The 17,408-nt window shown below is 47.1% G+C and overlaps 7 protein-coding genes across 7 annotated transcripts; 2 read left to right on the top strand and 5 right to left on the bottom strand.

Annotated features, from left to right (window-relative positions):
• Positions 1-214: 214 nt before the first annotated feature.
• TrAtP1_011735 (uncharacterized protein) lies at positions 215-1,464 on the bottom strand (the record flags this gene model as incomplete). Its single annotated transcript, XM_066115238.1, has 5 exons — positions 215-239; positions 461-572; positions 626-1,065; positions 1,119-1,365; positions 1,416-1,464. The coding sequence occupies 5 exons, from the start codon at positions 1,462-1,464 to the stop codon at positions 215-217; spliced, it is 873 nt and encodes a 290-aa protein (XP_065971336.1).
• A 5-nt stretch (positions 1,465-1,469) lies between these two features.
• On the bottom strand, positions 1,470-3,253 carry TrAtP1_011734 (uncharacterized protein; the record flags this gene model as incomplete). The annotated part of the gene is made up of 3 exons (XM_066115237.1): positions 2,618-3,253; positions 2,187-2,561; positions 1,470-2,128 (listed from the first exon to the last, which is right to left on the bottom strand). Exons 1-3 carry the CDS (start codon positions 3,117-3,119, stop codon positions 1,470-1,472), a joined length of 1,536 nt encoding a protein of 511 aa, XP_065971335.1. The 5' UTR covers positions 3,120-3,253.
• Positions 3,254-3,826: 573 nt separating this feature from the next.
• On the bottom strand, positions 3,827-5,687 carry TrAtP1_011733 (uncharacterized protein; the record flags this gene model as incomplete). The annotated part of the gene is made up of 6 exons (XM_066115236.1): positions 4,993-5,687; positions 4,703-4,934; positions 4,227-4,634; positions 4,053-4,160; positions 3,937-3,995; positions 3,827-3,865 (listed from the first exon to the last, which is right to left on the bottom strand). Exons 1-6 carry the CDS (start codon positions 5,626-5,628, stop codon positions 3,827-3,829), a joined length of 1,482 nt encoding a protein of 493 aa, XP_065971334.1. The 5' UTR covers positions 5,629-5,687.
• Positions 5,688-6,459: 772 nt separating this feature from the next.
• Positions 6,460-8,149, top strand: TrAtP1_011732 (uncharacterized protein; the record flags this gene model as incomplete). Its single annotated transcript, XM_014083279.2, has 1 exon — positions 6,460-8,149. The coding sequence occupies one exon, from the start codon at positions 6,460-6,462 to the stop codon at positions 8,113-8,115; it is 1,656 nt and encodes a 551-aa protein (XP_013938754.2). The 3' UTR covers positions 8,116-8,149.
• TrAtP1_011731 (uncharacterized protein) lies at positions 8,149-10,117 on the bottom strand. Its single transcript, XM_066115235.1, has 4 exons — positions 9,537-10,117; positions 9,052-9,471; positions 8,650-9,002; positions 8,149-8,533 (listed from the first exon to the last, which is right to left on the bottom strand). Exons 1-4 carry the CDS (start codon positions 9,668-9,670, stop codon positions 8,502-8,504), a joined length of 939 nt encoding a protein of 312 aa, XP_065971333.1. The 5' UTR covers positions 9,671-10,117; the 3' UTR covers positions 8,149-8,501.
• A 1,442-nt stretch (positions 10,118-11,559) lies between these two features.
• On the top strand, positions 11,560-13,438 carry TrAtP1_011730 (uncharacterized protein; the record flags this gene model as incomplete). The annotated part of the gene is made up of 5 exons (XM_014084814.2): positions 11,560-11,823; positions 11,900-12,072; positions 12,149-13,190; positions 13,248-13,346; positions 13,400-13,438. 5 exons carry the CDS (start codon positions 11,560-11,562, stop codon positions 13,436-13,438), a joined length of 1,617 nt encoding a protein of 538 aa, XP_013940289.2.
• Positions 13,439-13,577: 139 nt separating this feature from the next.
• On the bottom strand, positions 13,578-16,734 carry TrAtP1_011729 (uncharacterized protein; the record flags this gene model as incomplete). Its single annotated transcript, XM_066115234.1, has 8 exons — positions 13,578-14,213; positions 14,276-14,355; positions 14,419-14,931; positions 14,989-15,276; positions 15,338-15,561; positions 15,624-16,012; positions 16,067-16,469; positions 16,528-16,734. The coding sequence occupies 8 exons, from the start codon at positions 16,732-16,734 to the stop codon at positions 13,726-13,728; spliced, it is 2,592 nt and encodes an 863-aa protein (XP_065971332.1). The 3' UTR covers positions 13,578-13,725.
• Between the last annotated feature and the right edge of the window lie 674 nt (positions 16,735-17,408).

Genomic DNA, 17,408 nt, shown 5'->3' with positions numbered 1-17,408 from the left:
ACTGAGGTATTCCCCAGCTTGTTCATATATCAACTTCGCCATTGCTGTAGATCCGAACCGTCCAACAAGTTTCAGCAATTTCTTCTTGTGATCGTCCGGAAGCTGTTCGAAAAAGGGTGATAGCTTTTCGACAAATTTTACGTCGTCAGCTGAAACAAGGTCGAACAGTAAAGGTTGAAGATCATCGGAATCTAGATTGAGCAGCAGTGCCTCATTACTCGGCTGATCGGCTTGGGATTCTGCATTATGGAAGTTCAAGTGCTTGTCTCTCATAGCTTTGGATAGAAACCCGACTTTCGAGTAATGGCATGATGGAACATCGCATTTCCAAGCGACATCATGGCATTTTTTGTGCGAGTCTCTGAGAGATGGTGTTTCGAATCCATGTTGGTAAAATGAGCAAGACAAGAAGTCGCATTTGTACAATCGTTGGCCGTAATGCCAACTCAGGGTTGAGCACAAGCATTGATCAGGATGCTGCTGCGGGTCACACTGATATTGGTCAAATTGTGTGTACAGCATCTTTGAAATAGTTGATGTAGTAATGGGATTTAGATTGTCCCAATAATGGTCTAAGCAAAATGTTAATGTACAGTCAGGAATACGAGGAAGCAGGATTTTTCACCTTCTTCGAGACTGTAGAGGGACATTGAGCATTTCTGCTGGAATTGTGCAAAACTCTGAAGGAATCTGAAGAGGTTCGGATCGTGACATTCAATCCTCTGTAGTTGCCATGGATACTGCTGCTCCTTCAATTCTGTGTGTCCATAATATTCTTGCTTGCCTCGGTCTTTGCGTAACTTGATTAGGGCCGCGATCAACTCTTCCGATATGTCTTTAGATGGAGTCAAGCGCAGATATTGGACGATCAGACTTAGCCAGGTTTCTGCCGCGTAATAATGCAGTCTGTAGTTGCCCATCTCTATGCCAATCTGGACGTCTTCACTGCTGATATCAGGAGAGTGATGATCCTGGCACAGGTATCGTACGCAGCAAATTGTAAGGCTCAAGGTCGCTTCGATTGGGTCGATGTAATATTCGATCCTATGGCGACTGTGAATATATCTAATGCGATAGCGGTTAGCAGAAATTTCTAGAGCGATGAGCTGAAAACTCACTCTTTGACAGTGAAATGTACAAACTGAAGGTGATCGCCCACAACCTCAATTATGGGACCACAAAGGCGAATGAGGTTCAGTCGTGAGGAAACTCTGTATGTACCACTGATGGCCACTACTAGAGCCTGCTCCAACTCTGGTAATGTCAGAGGGGTAGGTGAGCAGCTGATCCAACCGAGAATAAGCCTACACTTCCTTTTAATAAGATTAGACTTGCTCTCAATTTTTGCGTAAAACTCTCTCATATCTAATAATCTATCAGCTTTCCGCGTTTTTATAACTATCGGGGGTCCATACGCTTCATCCAGGCTCTCTGGAAGTAGTTTGAGCTCGTTGCGAATCTCATGCAAATTATCTAGTTCTTCTATGCTGCTTAGCATAATCTTGGCGTACAGAAACATCCCTGTTAAACAGTAAACGAGAGCCGCTAGCAGTGCGAGCGTGAAAAATACCTTTTGCTTTTAAAGCAAGCGGTTTAAAGAGGTCTTCAATCTCGGATTTGTCTGCTGGTAAAAAGTCACGAGCTGAGAACCAATGTTCCGCCCAGTTATCGATGAATATTTGGATACTTTCCGTATTGTGTGTATCCACCCGAATCGTTGATGATATTGGGCTTAGAATTGTTGAGATATCGTGTTCAGCGCGACTGCTTATCAACAATCGAGTCTTCTTGCAAACCGTAGTTATGTCACGGAGGTTCTTTAAGAGTTTCTCTCGCTCGAAGCTATCAATCTCATCAACTCCGTCAACTATGATGCTAATCGGATCGGTAGAGTTAAGTAGCGTCTGAATAACTCCAACAGCAACATCAAGGCTATCGTTTAACCGCTTTCTACTTAAACCGCAAAGAACCGCTTGAAGAAATTCATCTTCTGAAGTCAACTGAAATATTAAGGAATGCATAATTGACAGGGCGGAAGTATTGTTTTTGTCGGTATGACTGATGAAAGCGAATATAGTCTTGGTCGATGTAGCGTAGTCGATGGCCACACTGGCTAGGTGAGTTTTCCCTATGCAGCCTTTAGTATCGTCTATTAGAGCAACAGTGAAGGAATTGATTTTGCAAACCTGCTCCTGGGATACCGCAAAGCCATAGTATTTTTCTTGAGTCATCCTCTACATCCAGCCACTTCTTAAAACCACTGTCTTGCTTCAGCCAACTTCCCGTTTCGGCACAGACTTGGCCTCGTATCCGATACAGATCAGCGGCATATGATTTGGGAGATATATCAGTCTTGATGATATTATATTCTTGGCGCGTGCTACTCTTTTTCGTCGATTCATAATGATCAGAAGCACGCTGTCTGTGCTCACGCTCTTCTCGAATGTGCTCTAAGCTAACTTTAGTTCTCATTAAATTTGTGCTTCGCCCGATGTTATCGATTATGAGTTTTATTCTGTCTTTTTGTGATGGCCATAAGGCTTCGAACATGAATCGCCAGTCTGTTATTTAGCCGTCAGCTCACTTTTGCTACCTTTACACTAGGCTTGTGACGTACGAGGCGAGGCAAAAAACTTCAAAGTCACAGCATAAAAATCAAGAATATCTCGAAAAAAGAGGACGAGGACGTCCTTTATGTGTTCATTGTGGCCGAACATTGTAGCCATGAGTTTGAAATCGGGCAACAAGCTACCGATTTCGGCTGCTGTATTGATAATGGCGTCCATGGACTGGGTTAGTGAAGCCGTCCATTGAATAAGCAACTTGATTGGACCCCAAATAAGCGCAAGCACATCAGGCTTGACTTGGATGAAGGTATCGATAACGTCTGCATAGCTTCGGAGCCCTTCAAGAAAAGGTCTAATCTTCGAGAGGTTTCGAATTCGTCCCTGTTTCCCTAGCTCAATTTGAAGCGCATCCGTCTTATCATAGACCTCGTCGATGGATTTTGTTTTCAGAATATCAGCGTACAATTGATCGTTCTTGAGCTTGGACTTGAACTGGCGAACGGCTTCCGTAAATGCCAGCTGGATGGGGGTGAGATCAGGCACCGTCGCCATAATTCCCTGCCAATCTGCTTTGCTCGTCTAAATGAAGAGCTTCAGATTGAATATTAGTCGTACCGACGTTGTATTAGGCAAGTGAAGAGATATAAATAATGCAACATGTACCATGAGAAGATTCTCAACAAATCCGAACCCTGGCTATGAGAATTACTGCCCAATTCTCTTGACCGACATTTCATCTATAGCAGGCTGGGCAACAATGTGGCATTGTTAGGCAGACTTGGGGGCTGAGTTGGAGGACAACTGCCATTGGTGAAAAGCTCCAGGAGGGTCGCCTTGGTGTAACTCGCCATGCAGGCGCAGCCAGCACACACAGCCTTAATTGATGGAAAATTTGAAGCATCACTGGCTCCTGTATTTCGGACCGGCCTAAACTTTCCGCCAATTCAATCTCAAGTGGCCTAATCTATTGACGCGACCGATAGACCCAATATAATTATTATGTTGAATGAAGGGATCGCGTATGCTCCAGCAATATGAAGAGGAGAAAGAATAGTAGCCAGCACTGGAGATGCAGAATTTAATGTCATTAGAGTTCTTGTATACTTCAGAAAGTAACCGGGCCTAAAATAAAGTATGACAATAGAAGAGCATCTTGGAATGCAATTTAATATACTTTTTGATAAGATGATCTTCTTGAGTGCGCGATTCCCTCTCAACGAGACAAACTAGTGAATCAAAAATCTTGTTATCTCTCCAAATTAGTAATTCTGGAAAGGCGAAAATAATGTTTCAATCAACTAGAGATATTAACATTAGTAACATTTAGTGCAGTGGGAGAACAGTAAAAGAGACAGCGTGGAAGTCTTACCCATTGATCAACATTCTTCTCATTGGCCTTATACTCTGAAAACTTTTCGTCTAGCCTCTCTAAGAAAAGTTAGTATAGATGCTAAGCACATATGCGATATTGTTTGAAAAGCCTACCTGAAGTGACGAATGTTGTTCGGGAAAGGTCTTGATTATTTCTAAGGGAGTCTAGAAATTTTGTAGCAGACTTTGCTGTCCCTATCTGACCAATCATAAACTTCACAGCTATTATTAAAATTATTAGTCGAAAATAAATAAGACGAAAGACGCAAAGGCTTATATGTAACATACTTTGAGGAGGGTAATCGTTTTTCTGTAGCCGCCGTTCGCATTCTAGAATGACATTAACAAGCATGGACGAATCTTCAGGCTCTGGCATGCCATCAGTAATAATAATAATCAGTAGCGGTCGCTCAAGTGTCCCGTTCTTGATCTTTTCATATACTAGCGGTTGGAGAATCTTGGACTGTAGGTTTGTTCCAATGGGGGTGTCGCCGCCAGGCTGCCAGGTCATGGGCTTCAGGATATCCCTAATTCCCTCAATAGTCAGGTTGGTAGCATTGTCAACGTCTCTATTAATAAAGCGCAGTGCAACACCCTCGCCCTCTGGGAGAACCAAGGTGGTCACCTGAGTGATGCGCTGGATGAGTTCTTTCTGGCTTTCCCAGCGCCCTTCGCGCTTCATTGAGGTGCTATCATCTGTAGACATCGCGGTCAGACAAAAGATGGTACGTGAAGCACCGGTTTGGTGTTTTAGGATAACTTGCCACAGTAGATGACTTGCTGGTATAAGGATACTTGGATCCTTTTTTGCAGTAGCTCTTTACCCCCGAGATCGTTGGCAGAACTTTCCTCCAGGCTCGCAACTTTCTTAGCAAAGTTCTGGATAAAGTCTTTCTTCCCCTTGAAGAAACGTTCTAGGAGTTGGCGGTTCTCAAGATATTGGCCAATATTTTCCACAAATTCTTCTTGCGTCGGCTCTTCGCCTTCATTTATTATCTTGTTTTCCAAATTAATACACCAATTCATCATTGACTGACCCATGAACTCCACTCACTTTGTCTATATCTTCGTTTGACTCCGCATTTGCTTTTGGTACCATGAAGAGAGCCCCCTTCACAGTCTTTTTCACCCAATCAACAATGTAGAGCAATAAATCAACAACCTTGGAAGCGAGTAATCCAATGGCTGCTTTTTCTTCGTTCACGTCAAGTGCAAGAGAGATGGCAGGATTATTTGTATACCTAGCCATCTGCTCTGCTGTGAATCCCTCTTTATTCTTTATATCCACGGAAGCTTTGGCTTTTCGCAATAGTCTAATTGATTCAAGATCTTTGTTTTCAATTGCGAACATTAATGGCGTCTTCAAACCCGCAACATCACAGGTCGAATCAACAGAACTCGGAGGAATCTTTTTAAGCAGTAGCTGGATGAGTCGCGCCCGTTCTTTTTTGGCCTTCCATGCAGCGAGGAGAAGGGGGGTCTCTTTATCTCTAGAGAGGCCATCAGCCTTGGCCCCTTTTTCAAGGAGTTCTTCAACTTCGTCCGGGAATCCTTCAGTAACGGCTATCGCCAGTGGTGTCAAACCCGACTCAGAGTTCTGCTCCTCAAGGATATCTTGGTTGTTCTTGATGTAACTGTCAAGGACATTTCCGACCAAAATCCCCTGTTTAGCATCCTCGTGGATTGACATGATGATGGCCCGAAAATTGTTAAACAAAGTATTCAAAAAATCCCAACAATTGCGTGCTTGTTGACTTAATTGCTCTTTATTTCTCGTGGGAAATTTTGACACTTATAAGCTGCCGATACAAGGACTCCGAGCTTACTACCGGCCGATGGGAGCTTACAGTACAGTGGATCTTACAAGACACTGTGTTGGGCAGTATTGCGGCTCAAGCTGTCTGCAGCGTGATTGTGTATATCCAATTGAATTTATGAACTCCAAAGTCATAGCCAGCGGGGTAGGCCTTTGGCCAAACAAAGACGCACATTCTGTTCTTTGGATTTATAGAAGGCAGCTGAAAATGGCACTATAAGAAACTAATATGCATTCCTATCCTATCAACGATGTTCAAAAAGCCCACTTCCTCTCCATTGGTTCAAATCATGCATATGAGGGAACCTTTACGAAGTAAAGGGCTGTGTCGGGCACCATTGCGGCTTCAGTTGCCGCGGGCTGCCGCAGGTTGCTTTGATCTATCCAATTAAATGTTGAAACGTTTTAATGGAAACTGTTGCTAACCAAGAAGAGGTGCATATTCTTGCTCATGGGCTTTTGAAGCCAGCTGAAAGCAAATGGTGGTGGTCGATGCGCGTGCCTGCTCTCAATGATTTGTCAAAGCTCACATCCTGTATCCGTTTAAGCCGCGCGTGCAAGGGAGAATATGAAATGTATGCGGGTTTTTAATATTGATTGTACGAGAATATGAACGATATAACTCTTCTGCGCCTTAGCTGAGATTAGCATTCACATCGTTCAGAATTACTTCGAGTATATGCTTACACATGTATCGATCTCAGTATGCGGGCTTCCCTACGCTTGCTTAGCTCGAAGGCGGCACAGCTCTTCAAATCATTGGATGTCCCAGTCCTTGAGCCTGGACAGGCCGAGTACGACCGTGCAATCGCGACTTCGAACCGTCTATTTCGCTTCTCCAGACCCGATTGCGTGGTTCAGCCAGAATCGGCAAAGCACGTTCAGGCTATCGTTAGAGAAGCAGCGTCAAAGAATATCGATCTCACTATCAAGTGCAATGGTCACTCTTATGCGGGTCACTCCACTGCCATGAAAGGCGTCTCGCTTGACCTAAGAAGAATGAGGGGCGTCAATCTTGATATGAATTCCAATATTGTCACTATGGATGCCGGCTGCCAATGGGGTCGGGTCTATGAGACACTCATAAATGGGAGACATAACGGACACATTATAAACGGCGGACGCTGTCCTACTGTAGGAGTGAGCGGATTTATTCTCGGGGGAGGTCTTGGACCTTTTACCCGAAGCTTTGGAATGGGCTGCGATACTTTAGCCGAAGCGACGGTAGTTACAGCGGATGGGAATTTGGTGACAGTTAAGGAGAGTGACGATAGGAACTCCAGAGAGGGAAAGCTCTTTTGGGCTCTCCAGGGAGCAGGCGGCGGTAACTTTGGTGTTGTGGTCCAGATGAAGCTAAAAGTTCAGAAACTACAAAACCTTGAAGGGACGGTAGTCGCAGGTAGGTACCAATGGTTGCTAGGTAAAGATGGACCATCCCAGGAAGTCATTGACACGATGAACAAATTCTACACAACCAATTGGCCCAATAGTATCACTATCGACAGTACCTGGGCGTGTGATCTCCGCCAGAATAAAAAAGAAGATGCAATTCGGTTCAACATTTCATTTGATGGCAGCAGACTTAAGTACGAGAGGGTTATCAATAAGTACGTCGAGCACGAAAAGCTCAAAACTCAACTCAAGCGAAGAGCACTACCCGAGAAATCGACGCGCTTTCTTTACGAGACTCTTGTGAATCAATGGCTGGAGGAGACTGAACGATCCTATCCAACCAATCAATCCTATGAACTTTACAGCTCCTTTGTGTTCAGGAATGATGATGAAGAAAATATTAAAAATGTCACTAGCGCGATTAGCAACTTGATGAAAGAATTTCGACAGGAGTTTGCTGGAGAGGAAGTAAACTTCCTCGTCACCTGGATTCATTCTGGCGGCAAGGCAACAGAAAAGAAGCCAACCGACTCCGCATTTTTCTGGCGCGAAGCCGTTTTCCACACATATGTCACGGTGGAATGGATGGACAAGTGGATGGAAAAAGACATGAGATTTTTCCTGGCCAAAGTCAAGACAGCTCTGAGGCCGCTCTCTCTTAAAGGAGAGGCTGCTTTTGTCAACTTTCCCGACCGCGACTTTCCAACAAAGTCTTTCGAGAAGGCTTATTTCGGCGACAATTGGGAAGAGTTGCGCCTCGTTAAAGAAATGTGGGATAAGAATAAGTTGTTCCGATTTGCTCAGGGTGTTCGCCTGCCAGGAGACCCGGAGGAAGACCCGGATGAGGAGAGAGACAAGACTGACCGACTTGCAAATGAGCAATGGGAATCTGATAGGGCTCAGTGGAAGCCTTATAGATCTGGCAATTTTGAAAGTGGCCTTGATTATTTGGAGGATCTGGGATTTTGAAGGACTAGAGCAGTCACTTAATGTTATCAGCAACACGTTTGACTAGTATCTGAATTTAGATCCACTAAGTTAAGCATTATTAGATGCGAACGAATGCTACATGTATGTTATTGTGCCTTCCATTATGATAAGAGGCAATTTGAATTGAAGTTTTCAGGTCGATTTGGTACTGCATTCTCGAATATTGTTGTAGAGTGGATTTAGTTGTAAAAAATGTCTATGTCTAGGTACCTGGTATGAGTAAAAATCTCTATGCCGCGTTTTAATTCTAGGCCAAGCATCTTCGTTCACGCAATTATCTTACAGTTGATCGTCTTGGAGTAGTCCGATGTGTCCAAGGTTATCCTCACGATCATACGCCAATGTTGAACCGATTTGTCACTCACTTATTTAGCAATCTCAACACTTTTAGTGGCGCCTAGAAACAAATGGATCGTCAGTACTGTTCGTCCTACATTTTTACATGCTTCTATTTTCTTCTGCTTTTTCTTTCTCAAAGAATTAGAAGAAAGGGGAAAACGCGAAAAGACTTACCGAGAGCCTTCTTGATATCGCCATAGATAGCGAACTGTCCAGCTGTGAGACCGCCAACCATGAACAGACGAGTGGGAAGACCAGCGAAAGAACCGCGGACGCCAAGTTCTCCTGCAATCTTGGCGAGGCGGGAGATGATGCCCTCATCCGGCAGGCCCTTGGTCTTATTGACCTTGGACAGCATGGTATCAGCCGGCTGAGAAACGATCGCAGCAGCGAAGCCAGCAATAAGACCGGATCCCAAGTTGACAGCCGTCTGGGCACCATTCGACAACGTAGACTTATCCACTTGCGAGAAGATTGCTTCAGAAACCTTCTCAAAAGCAACAAACTTGGTGACGGTATAAGGGACCCTGCGTAACCGTGTCAATATCAGATAACGGCGGGGCTTAGATGACATACTGCTTGAACAAGATGGGGACAAATCCAGAGTAAAAAGCTCCGATGCCCTCCTGTGTTAGAATCTTGCTGAATCCACTGACCAAGCCTGTGGCAAAGCCAGGGGTCGAAACGAGACGGATGCGGGTTGCCTCAAGCGGACTAAGAGCGATGGAGGCGAAGAACTCAGCCGAAGCAGCGGAGACTGAGTAGACAGCAGCCCTGTTCTTGCGGGCAGTTTCGATGCCGAGAAAGTCAATCGACTGCTGCTTAAAAAATTCGTAGCCACCGAACTTGAAGGCTCCCTGGATGAAGTATCCTGCAAATGTCGGGCCGAAGCCAGTCAAAAGGGCGCCAGCGCCCTCATTCCGGATAACCTGCTGGAAACCACCAATCATGCCACGGTTGTAAACAGTAGGCTCAAGTTGAATCCTCGTTTTAACGCTGTATATCCAGTAGGTTAGTCAGTCCATTAGCGAGTATGGCTCAATAAGGCCGCAGCAGCGTACACATCGACAGGAGTAAAGGCGCCATGAGTAATGGAGCATCCCAGGGCGCCGGCAAGAGCAAAACGAGAGTAAAGGTTGATACCCTGGGGCCCCTGGGCCGGTTCAGCGAGAGAGGCGCTCACTGCAGCAGCCATTGTGATATATGGTGCTGGTGTTGGTGTTTTGGTTGGTGTTGAGTGAGTCACGAAGTTGAGTCTTAAACGGCGCGCGCGATTATCTCAACTCCTTTTTCGCCAAGTACCTACCAGTGGAGGTATGATGAAATAGACGACAGGGGACTTAGCGTATTCATGGCGGCTCAAGGCGTAAGCGCAGGCCTCTAATAAATGACCCGCGCGGTAGGATTGGCTCTATCGTGAGACTTATCAAGATGTAGGTATTGTAGCTCTCTTCTGCGTAGGCATGTATCCATGTATGTATATGCTCAGCAACCCGATAAGCGATGGTTGTAAACTACGCAAACTTCACTGTTTTCGAATCTGGTAGGCCAGACACTAAATTCAACTTTTTTAAAAGACAACACCAATGACAACAACACAAGTATGACAATTAGCTCGCATACTACATGTATATACTGTATTTTGAATGAGTTTATTCTAGAATTACTGCGTCCTGGGCGAGAATACAAACGTGAGATACTTGACTCTTGGACCCAGGCCCGGAGCTATGTGACTAATGTCCGCTACGTCCGTTAACTCCAATCCTTCTCTTGTCGTATAAGCCCGCAATTCAGGCCCTCTAACTAATAAGATTTCACAAGTCACTGAATAGTTTGTCTTGCACCACGCACGAACTATACTTTTTGAAGAATCCAAAGCTCATTGCGGGGAGTTTTCGTGGTTCAGAGTTGTATCCCATCCACATCCCTAGGGAGGTTGCGATCCTTATACAGTGGGTCCGCAAAAGTGAAGATGAGCACAGTAATTTTCATGTTGCCGCAGTAGCTTCACCTTCACCCATACTAGTATACTCTCCGCCGGTAGGTATTTCTATAAACTACTAATGGTTGGAACCAAATGAAGACGGGTTAATCGTCTGATATTCTCTCTAAAGCAATGTTCGTCCTGTAACAGCTAGTTCAACTTACGTCATATCTGCCGGCAGGATGTACGCCATGCATGAATCCCCCCTCTCCCTCCCCTTTTCCTTTTCCCCTTTCCATATTGCCTCTCTGCCTATGTACAAGGAAGTTTGTCGCACTTTGGTCCAATACCCAACGAGACTTACTGGATCATCAAATTTCTTGTGCCTGCTGAGCATCGCGCCGACCAAATAAACCTACTCTATCTATTGTAAAAATAGCATAAATATTGAGGCATCTTTCAGCCTATCTGTTAAGTTCCGAGAACGCCATAGTGGGTGTGCAAAATATGTGACTTGCCATCTCGAAACTGTAACAGGCCAGTTACCATAATCGTGCAATGTTTTTAGAAAGATCTTATGTATTAAAATTTTTATAAGATGGTCAAAGAATAAAAAGACGTTTAAAAACTTTTGCTTTGATCCAAACAAAATACTACAAATTAACAAAGAAAGAAATCTCGATCAAAGATGATAAGATGTCACCAAAAACAACAAATTTTACTCAGTTATGCTAATACTACTGCTGAACATCTCTTTCTTTCTTTAATATCATCGCTGAAGAGCTTATTACGTTTAAAAAAAGTATAATACGTCTGTCTCCATTGAAAGACAGACGGGCAGTGATTAAACAGTTGTCAACAAGAAATAGGCCCCGGCTATGCATAATATCCGCTCTGCCAATCTGGAAACTCAACCAGCGGCTTTTACACTTAGCCCCGGACTAGGTGATCGTTCACCAGTTGTTCTTTCAACAAGGTATCTACAACCTCATGTGCTATAATTACTAGATAACTTCCTTTACAAAATAATAAAATGTGCTTCATCACTCCAATATCCTCTACAATCATCATGATCCTCATCATTGACAAGCAATAATCAATCAATTTCTCCATCTGCTCCTTTCCTTCCCTAGAACAATCTTGTCTGCTTCTTATACAAGATGGCGTTCCAGTTTCATACTACTACCTTTGGTCAACTAGTACGCCTTCTTTCTGGCAATAAGGCCTTCCAGTATCCCGACGAGGTTGACCCATTGCTATGGAAGAAATTCCTTCGCCAAGATGCATCCCAGCATATGAACGGCTCTGACAAAGGTCTGAGCAAAAATGAGAACACCGAAAATGGTGCCCTGGAGAATACTACACTTCATGATGGCGAACAGGAGATCCTGCTTGTAGAGTGGTACGGGCCTGATGACCCCGAGGTAAGTCATTTCACCTCCAGCCTCTACAAAATTCATCCACATAATTATACAGCTCTAATACAAATTCGGCTTGTAGAATCCTCGGAACTGGCCATTAAGATGGAAAAATCTCATGATTTTTCAACTTTGCGTCCTCAATTTTGCCGTCTACATGGCAAGTTCCATCTATGCACCAGGTGAACAGGGTGTCATGGCAGAATTCGGAGTCAGCGAAATTGTAGCCACTCTAGGGCTCTCTCTCTTCACTCTGTAAGTCAACTAAACCCCATGTCAGATCTCAAATCATAATCACCCCCCGCTAACCTCTCCTTTTCGTTGCCATCAGTGGATATGGCTTCGGCCCTATGCTATGGTCTCCTTTATCCGAAATGCCAAAAATTGGACGTAGCGGCATCTTCTTCTGGACCCTCTTCGCCTTCATCCTATTCCAGCTTCCCGTCGGCTTTGCCCCAAACATTGCAGTCTTTCTCGTCTTTCGCTGGGTGACGGGCTTCTGCGGCAGTCCATGCCTATCAACTGGTGCTGGTACGATTACCGACCTATACGACCCCTCGCTCGCCTCGTACTTGTTCTGTATTTGGGGAACAGCTGGTTTCTGCGGCCCTGTTTTCGGTCCCATCATTGGTGGATATCTAGCCCCAGCTAAAGGATGGCGCTGGACCATATGGGTCATCACATGGCTTTGCACAGTTGTCCTAGCCGCAATGTTCTTCTTCTTCCCTGAGACCAGCGCAGACAACATACTCTACAAGAGAGCTAAGAGGTTGAGGAAGGTGACTGGAAACAGCCGACTCAGGAGCCAGTCCGAGATTGACGCCGCACATTATACGGCAAGAGATCATCTGATCGTCCTTGGCAGGGCTTTTACTTTGACCTTCTCCGAGCCTGTAGTTCTGCTTATGAACTCGTACGCCGGTCTCCTGTATGGTGTGTTATTCATCTGGTTTGAGTCGTTTCCCATCGTATTCGGCGGCATATACGGCTTCAACCAAGGCGAGCAGGGTCTAGTATTCCTGGGCATTTTCGTTTTCGCTCTCATCTCACTGGCCTTCTTTCTACTATGGATCAAAACTCACATTGCCACAAAAGTCAACGAGCCGGGATTTACGCCAGAGATGATCCTTCCTCCGACGTTTTTAGGATGCATCGCCCTTCCAATCTGCCTCTTCTGGTTTGGGTGGACATCTCGAGCGGATATCCACTGGATTGTGCCCATTATTGGATCCGGCTTCTTCTCTGTTGGCGTGGTCACGCTGTTTAACTCACTGCTCAACTATCTAGGCATCTCATATCCCAGATACGCCGCGTCCATATTCTCAGGGTCTGCACTGTTTCGCGCTTCGTTTGGTGCTTCTTTTCCACTTTTTGTGAGTAATAGAGCGCTTGTATCTTGTTTTCTGTCACTGACGCGAGGCATGTTGAAGGCGCGCCAGCTTTTCTCTCAACTCGGCATTGGCCCAGGCAACTCGCTCCTTGGCGGCATTGCTTTGCTTTTTATGCCGGTTCCCTTTATTTTTTACAAGGTGTGTCCGAATCATCAACATAATTACTACGATCTAAACTGACCGTTAAGCAGTACGGGGCAAAGATCCGTCATATGAGCAAGAAGACTTAAAGATCGACGGCTTTATGTTCTCCATGTTGCAGCAGATAATGAACTGAAACCTGAGATGCATGTCCATGTAGCATCGGCGCATCTTGATTGCTTCAAGCAGCATGTATTTTTGCCTTTCAAGGAGCAATTTATTTTTGTTATCGTTTTTATCCTATCCTACCAAATCATCGCTAGATATGTACATCGTATATACGTCAATTCATATACAGCCCTTCAAGACCGAATCAACCTTATTCTTCTCACATCACCATCACCAACAAGCCAAATCGCACCATAAATCACACAATTTATGAAGCAACAAACTTGAAGCCCGCACCAGAAGACTCCGTGGCGCCATTGTTGATCAGAGATCCATCACCAGCCAGTGTAACCCACTGACCGTTGCTGCCAGCCTTGATGGTGTACACGCCACTGGCCGCGCCAATCTTCTGGCGAATCGTAAAGACCTCCCACGAAGAAGCCGTGGCACGAGCAGCCTGAAGGGTAAAGTTACCAGACGAGTCAGCGGTGACGAACTGGTTGTTGCTGGTGAGCTTGAGGTTGCCGGCGTTGGGCGTGTAGGAGCTGACGAAGACGCCGGCGTTGGCCTGAGAGCCAGAGGCAACGAGGTTGGACGAGGCAGTGGAGGAGACAACCCATTGGCCGGAGGTGGCGGCCTGGATCTTGAAGGTGCCGTAGGGGTTCTGGGGGAAGTTGGAGCCGCAAATGGGCTGGCCGCTGGGGTTGGGGCGGGTGCCGATGAAGAAGAGCTCGTTGGAGAAGGTGTTTCCAGAGCCTGGAGCAATGTTAGTTGATTTGATTTCAGATTTGTTTCAAAAGAGAAAAGGGAGAACTTACCCCAGGTGGTGAGGTTGGCGCTCCAGGCAGCGGCAGTCTGGGGATTGGCGTTGGAGTAGGCAGCAATCAAAACGCATCGCCTAAGTTGACATTGATATTAGTATAATCGCATGAGAAGCTATTGAAGAATTTTGAAAACATACCAGTCATCGGCAATGGTTGGGTCGACAATCTCGTTTTGAGCATACGACCAAACATTGTTCACCCACTGAGTGTCATACAGCGCCTCGTTGATGGGCGTAATAGGCAGCATCTGAATAGCCGCAATCTCGCTCTTCTCAGCGCCCCAGAACAGCCAAGCACCAGACTGCCAGTCCTCGACATTGCCCATCGTAACCAAGTTTCGGACGGCGGCCTCGGGGTAGGGGTTGTTGGGATCAGTCGAGCTCTGCTGGGGGTACAGGTGCCAGTAGACCTGAGCGCCCTGCTGCTCAGTCGCAACGAGCAGCTTGGCGTAGTTGACGTAGTCCTGGGAGAGAGCAACGGTGGCCCAGAGGAGGGCGCCGTAGTAGCCGTTGATGGCCTCGCCGGTGGATTCCTGATCACGGCTGCCGGCTCCGTTGGCAATACCAGAGGCCCAGGAGTGGCCTGCGAACCAGTCACGGCAGCGGGTGACGGGGAAGTAGGGGTCCTGGGAAGAGGGGTTGATGATATCACTATTTATTTGGTTAGAAAAGAAAACATCTGGTTTGAGATTCGAGAAAGAGACATACCGAGCAAACCAGTTGATAAAGTCCTTGTGCTGAGCCAGCCACGAAGAGTCGTACTTGGCAATGACAGCAGCAACAGTCAGGAAGTATCCGTAGTGGAAGTGATGATCGTTGTAGTAACCGTTGCCGAAATCAATGCCAGAGTTGGCTGCGCCGGCCTTGTCGACAACACCACCCCAGGAGGTTTCGTACGCAGGGAAGGCTCCGGTGGTAGGGGCAAACCAGTTGTTGAAGGACGCCTTGAGGTAGTTTGTGACATTGGGAATGAGAGCAGTTTGTCCTACGGCTTCACTGTAGCGGGCATAAAGGTTAGCCTTGTTCATTTCATAGATGAGTTTCGAATGGATCTTACGCAATGAGGGCAAGACGGGCTTGGGCAGCTAGAGTGCCTCCCCAGTAGTAGAACTCGTTGGGGATAGGCGCGTTTGCCACGTTCAGCTGGCCAATTTCGTACTGGAGACCCTGGATAACAGCAGAGTTGCAGGAAGAGTCGAGGGCTCGAGGAGGGTTCCAGGTGATGCTGCTCAGGTTGTACAGCAGCTTCCACTGGTTGCCGAGAGTTGGGTACATCCATCCCTATGTTTCAATTGTCAGTCTCATCTTCCATCTTTCTCATGAAACTTTTTAGGTATGCCAACCTTTGTGGTAAGATAACCCAGCGACGAAGTAGGAGGAGAGTTGGGGCTCTGTAGCGACAATCGGTGGTGCGGCCACGTCAACATCAACAGGTTGGCGCCGGCTCCGACAGTGGCGTAGTTGAAGATGAGAGTGCCCTGCGTGGTGGTGAAGCTGTAGTCGAGGCTCACTCCCGTCGGGTACACGCTGGAGTACTGGTCGAGGAGAGCCTTGTGGCTGCTCTGGACGAGTCTGACCACTCGCAGGACGCCGGTGAAGGTGCCGCTGGCCTGGATGGTGCCGACGGCGCTGTTGGTGGCGGTGGCCTTGAGGGTGATGGAGGAGAGCGCGTAGATGAGGTACGTTGTGCCGGTGGTGTCGACGACGGTGAACTCGGTGCCGGTGGCGGAGACTGAGTCTGTGTTAGTCAATAGTCCTCAGGCTCTTGGGGCTACAGGATACTCACCACTCTGTCCGTTAGCAATGGACTGTCCGTTGAAAGACGCAATGCCGCCGTTCCGCGACGTCAGCAGCGGCGTCGCAGCATTGTACTGAAGCGTAATGTAGGGCGATCCCGGAATCAGAGGCGACGTCAAGGAGGCGCTCCCCTGGAAGTACTGCACCGTCACCGAGTGCGTGTCAAACGCCGTGGCCTTGTGGTTGGCAAAGGCGCCCGAGTGCTCGACGAAGCCGGCGCGCCAGTCATTCTGTGTGGGCTGCTTGATGGACGTGCCGTCGAACTGGCGGCTGTTGCTGACGCCAAAGTTGATGCCGTAGCCGTCGAGCTGGGACTCGTACGGGAACGGGCCCGAGGCGGTGCCGTTTCCTGGCGTTGCGGCGTATGAAGCCCACCACGAGTTGGTTGGGTACTACAAGTAACGAGTCAGTTATTGAGCAATTGTAAGTCTCAAGTTGGTTCTCTCTTACCGGAGGCTTCAATCCAGCAAAGAATGAAGAAACCGGAGCTCCATCCGGCGCAGTCTGGACGGTACCGCCAGAAATGCCCGAAGGGTTGCTCGTCGCGATAGGCGCAAAGACACCGCGCTCAGCCAGAAAGTTGAGCTTGTCACTGCTCGGCAGGGCCGTGACGCCAATCGCAGAGGCGATGACGAGGTTGAGAAGAGAGCCCAGCATCTTGGAGGAGAAGACAGGCTAGGGAAGACCGCTTTGCTTGGCCACAACCTTGGAGATTCTCGTCGAGGGGAACGAGGGGCAGACAGGGCCTCTTATATCAAAACTCAATAGCAAGAATCTCCCACTGCATCACTCGACGATGTCATCTTTCTATTTTGGCCATGGGTCTCTCAGTCTTGCCTCCCTCGTAGCGGAATCTCGCTCCGATCTAGGTGCAACCCCGGCGGTAATGGAATGCCGCGCATGCTGCACTCTCATCTCGTTCTCGGCGGTACTCGACATTGCCATGGGCGGCCGGGTCTGGCCATCCGAGAGCAAGAAGCAATGGGAGGGATCATACGGCTGTCATGTAATCTAACTAAGCCCTCAACACTCCCTGGCATGTTCCGAAAGAGTCGTAGCTAGGTTGTCAACTACACGCAAAACAGAACGTGCTCAGGGCCAAGCATGGATTAGCAGAGCCGGCTATGCGCTCGCATTGGCATTATCCACTTCGCCGATGATCCCGATCAATCTCGACGTTTTCTGCCTGTTTGCGACTGGGGGGCCGGTGGCAAGGTCTAAAGCATATTTAGATCGGACCGAAGGTGAAAAGACGTCAAATCTGCTGAATCATTCGCAACCTCTTTCTCTGCCCAAGATGGAGCGTAGAGACAGTGGAGATGTTCCATCAA

Source organism: Trichoderma atroviride, chromosome 6, assembly GCF_020647795.1.
Source record: "Trichoderma atroviride chromosome 6, complete sequence".
Taxonomy (NCBI): Eukaryota; Fungi; Ascomycota; class Sordariomycetes; order Hypocreales; family Hypocreaceae; genus Trichoderma; species Trichoderma atroviride.
This window is presented reverse-complemented; position numbering and strand designations above follow the sequence as displayed.

Coding starts and splice junctions, on each gene's coding strand:
- TrAtP1_011731 (XM_066115235.1), bottom strand. CDS start 9,670: ATGGCTGCTGCAGTGAGCGCCTCTCTCGCTGAACCGGCCCAGGGGCCC. Junction 9,472..9,536: donor GCCTTTACTCCTGTCGATGT/GTACGCTGCTGC, acceptor CTGGATATACAG/CGTTAAAACGAGGATTCAAC. Junction 9,003..9,051: donor GTCCCCATCTTGTTCAAGCA/GTATGTCATCTA, acceptor ACGGTTACGCAG/GGTCCCTTATACCGTCACCA.